The sequence below is a fragment of the Sipha flava genome, unplaced genomic scaffold, assembly GCF_003268045.1.
Source record: "Sipha flava isolate LNK unplaced genomic scaffold, YSA_version1 370_pilon_pilon, whole genome shotgun sequence".
Lineage (NCBI taxonomy): Eukaryota > Metazoa > Arthropoda > Insecta > Hemiptera > Aphididae > Sipha > Sipha flava.
Window position 1 is genome coordinate 3,249 of NW_020273078.1, and position 4,572 is coordinate 7,820.

The following is a 4,572-nucleotide window of genomic DNA, read 5'->3' on the forward strand; positions in this document are numbered from 1 at the left end:
GCGACAAGCGTTTAAAATATTTTCATTTTTATGATTACATTTTGTAGTAATTACTTAATTAAATTAAATAATTACAATAAACAAACGTAATTTATATTGCATTATAAACATTATTTAAAATCAATTCTGTTGACTTTTTTTTTTGTTATTATAATTTTTCATTATGTATATACACAGAGCCGCATTAAGGGTGGAGCACTAGTTACAATTCCCCGGGCGCCAGTTTTTTAGGGGTGCCAACATTTTGTGGTCGGAAAATTGCTCACTTGTGAATTAGTGAACTTTTAAAATTATTTATTTAATTATTTTTTTTTTTGATATTATCATTTGCCATTATATATTTTTATTTTATAGAAAGTATTGATGGAAAACATTTATTTGTGATAATAACAATTGCATTTGTTGCAATATGTGTAACATTGAGGTAACGTTAATTAAATAAAATAAATGTCTAAAAAAGGGTTGAAAAAATATAAAAACGGTTTAATCCTTCTGAATAAATAAAATCTGAATAATATTTTAGAGTTTGGTTGAAATTTAAATATTATTGACAGTCAATATTCGCGAAATTGTCCACAGCAACGGATTTATTGTGTTGTTTATTATTATTTCAATAATTCACTCCTGTTTTAGCATTCATCATAAAACGTACGGAAATTTTTTTATGAAAAATATCACAAACATTTCTACAATGGATGGATTTTTTGAAGTCGAATTGTAAGTACTAATTTAGAATATTATTATATCATTGTTCGGAAATTGCATTTATTAAAAACATAAATACAGCACAAATTTCATAACTTTATGCCTAGATAATACAGTAGTCGATGTTGAATGTTCAGATTTGAACCAAACTCAAATTATGTATTGCACTGTATTAATTAACTGAATATTAATTTTTTTCAGCACATTCAAATTTTAAATAAATATTTTTCAAAAATGTTTCCATAAATTTAACTTATTTTTATTTAGTCTATTAATTCATTGTTCTTTATTGATACATTTTAAATTTCCATAAAATGATATATTATTTTATATTATAATGTGAAGTGGGGTAACTGCGACGCAATTATGAATAGTTCGACTTAAACTGTTAATTTCTCCTGAAATAATATGATGATTATTGCAATGTACTGAGATGGAAGTGTTATAATAATATTAACTTTATTGCATTTAAGAAAAAAATGGTACATACACTATACAAATAAAAATTATTTAAATGATTGTCTTCAAAAGCCAAGGCTTGTGGAGGAAACGACAGTTCTTTTTTTAAGGAGTATTTACAATTTTCCGACCACTACATTTAATTCTTATCAAACTATTCAATTTAAGTTTATACGAATTAATAAGTAATAATTCAACAATAAATTGTAAGACAGGCACAATATTAAAGTACAGTACAAACGTATGGATGGTTTATAAAAAACAAGTTTTCATCTTATTCTTCATATACTTTTTATAACGTTCATAATCATTATAAAATAATAATTGTTTAATGGGTATATTGAACTTCATGCATTAATGTATAACTATATTAAACGTATATTTTTTCCCAAATTCCGTATTATATGTATTTAATCTAAAAACATTGTATCTATTTTGACGAGTAGAATAATTATGGTTGAAACTGGCACATTTAATAAATTTAATCAATAGGTTTCTGTATTTTCTATATTTGATTTTAAGTTCAGAATTGAAAGATTGTTATTTTAATTTATGAAATAGTTTGTCTCTACGTCTTCTTGAGATTACTATACCAGATGTAATCCATTTCATGATTTTAATTTAAGATTTAAATAAACATATACATATTGTTAATTTACACATTTTTATAAAATTATGTATCTTAGAAAAGAAAAGTCAAACTGCAGTGTCTACATTTGTCGAGTTTAACATGTTAATCCAATTTTCATTACTTAGAAAAAACTTATTTATTAGAACTTAATTAGAAATATTATTATTTTGTATAACTGAACCGATTTTATTTAAAAACAGAATTTTACTATAACGGTCAGTTATATTATTTTGATATCCGTACCCAATTATATTGTCAAAATCATTAACATTATTTAAAAAAATATGATCAATACAAGTTGAAGAACCTCTTATAATATTTACTCTAGTACCTTTATTTTTGCTTGATTTAAATCCATAAAAAATAAATTTTTTTATGAAATCGAAAATAATTTTTCAGTACAAAGTTCGCAAATCCAGCTGTCTTTAACAGCCTTATAGTTTGTAAAGGTTTTTTTTTTTTTTATATTTTGGATGGAAATTTGAACTACAGTTTAAGCAGATAGCCGATTTAGATGGAGAAATATTGATATTACACTTACCGCATGGCATATTATGATATTGAAATTATTTAATCAAAGAACGGTGTACATACGAAAAACGATATAAACTATACGGAATACGATAACGCAAAAATCATGCAATGATACACCTCTCGCTACGAATGCTCAAATAGAACTGTTATATTTTAAATATTTAAAAAATTTTTTTCCGATTGAAAATTAAAAAAAAAAATAAAGGAGTAAGTGCAAAACGGACTGTTTAAAAATGCTTAAAAAAATTTTAAGATTTAAATTGTTTTGATAAAACAACAATACAAATATTTTCAAATATTAATAATATCTTATATTTTTTTTTATTTATTTTTTTTTTTTTTTATACACCTATGTAAAGAACTAAAAGTTAACAAATTTTATACTTAGAAATTAAATAATAATAAAATATGAAAAACATATAATAATAATTATGTAAATCAAATGCTTTTAAGTGAGTACCTACTTAATAATTTTTAAATATTTTTATCAGACATTAAATTACTTTTTTAGTTTGTACTGAATAAACGTAATTCCAAATATAAGTTGAGATCTTCTCAATTTTTTTTTTATATATTTGTTTAAAATGGATACTTAACACCATTTTGTATTTAGAAATAAATAATAATAGAATATGAAAAAATATAGTAATAATTAAATAGATCAAATGCTTTTAAGTAGCATTTTATACATAAATAACTGTCGCATTTACCCGTTGGCCATATTACACGGGGAAAGAGCATAATTCGAACTAGCGAATAAAATTTTATATTAACCACGTAAATATAACTAAAAACATAAACTACACATAAAATTACACAACTTACCCTTCGTGTGTACACTTATTTTTGGGACGTCGTATATACACTGAGTCATAAATGGATAGACGTATTTTTTAGTACTAAAAATACGAAGGAAAACATTTTAATTTACTAATTGAGGATTTCTCTTTAAGATCCTGAGGTTTGTTTTACGATTCATTAATAATTATATTTTTATAACATTGTAAAAGTGACGAAATTGCAAAAAAAAATGCAGTTTAAGTATAAGTTGTATCACTCATAGAAAACTTAAAAATAGTCGTACTTCTAATAATAGCAATTATAGTTTTATACAAAATTTATTTTGCCATCCTGAAAAAAAAAAAAAAAAAAAAAAAAATTGTAATTAAAAATAATTTAAAATGAATATAACTACTACGTTCACAAGGATGCGTCTCAGTTGTGTTAATTGTGTACTGTATTCATAACGATGTGAAGTAGTTATCTAATCTAACTGAACACCCTTTCCGTGTTTTCATTTTTAGAAATACATGCGAACACGTTTTGGTAAAAATATTGAAGTTGACCCACAAATGCTGTAAATGCAAACAGTTGAAGTGGCCATGGTCAAAGGCTGTGGGCTGCATCAGTATGTATACACAGTTGTTATCGCACGTGCTCAAAGTTTTTAAACCAATTAAACTGACGATTATTATTTTTGTTTCTTTTGCAGAATGCATGAAAGTTTGGCACCGTCGGTGTCAGCCAATTAAAAGCGAAGTGAACGAGCGTGTGGTAGAACCGTGCACGGTTGAAACCACAGCTATCGTGAACGCAGAGGAAAATAACTCAATCGTCGGGATTGCCCGGGCCGTTGGGAAATTTTTGAAGCACCCCTTCCGACGGATCCACCACAAAATGGGCCGGGGCCGGACAGCCGGTGTTGCCCTGGAACTGAGCGGCCAACCACTGATGAAGGCCTCGTTGGATTGTGCGCCGACGATCACTCAACCTGTCAAATTGCCCGAAACGAAAAACGCCGGTGATACGTGGGCCATTATAACGGACGTGCAGTCGTTGACCGTTTACCCGACCGTAGCTCCCGAAGCGGAAAACATTGGCGCTGCGCGGGCCATCACACTGGACGCGCCGTCGATGTTAAGCCACACGAACAAGTGGTTGATCACCGCTGGCAAAGGTCTAAAGCGATTAATTGCGCGGACAACGGGGCCGGTAGCGGTCGTACCAGTGGAAAGGCCAAAGTTGAAAAACACTGTGTTTTTCGCAAAAGCCATTCCGGACAAAAACGCGGTCCAAGTAGACGTTAAGACGGAAAAGGTCGAAAAGACCGTCGTCGTCACAGAACCGGTCATCGGACGGTTTTCGAACCAGTACTACTGCCAACCGTCCTATCGCAAGATTACCACTACTTGGACCATCGCTGGTGCTTTAGAGTTGTACAGACGACTGTTGCCGGAGGTTAC

At 28.9% G+C, this 4,572-nt stretch overlaps 1 protein-coding gene across 1 annotated transcript; it reads left to right on the forward strand.

The window, feature by feature from the left end:
* Positions 1 to 691: 691 nt before the first annotated feature.
* LOC112688070 lies at positions 692 to 4,572 on the forward strand (the record flags this gene model as incomplete). Its single annotated transcript, XM_025561085.1, is given in 3 exon segments — positions 692 to 717; positions 3,634 to 3,737; positions 3,822 to 4,572. Coding segments are annotated over 3 exon segments (881 nt in total), but the record flags the coding sequence as incomplete, so codon positions are not given.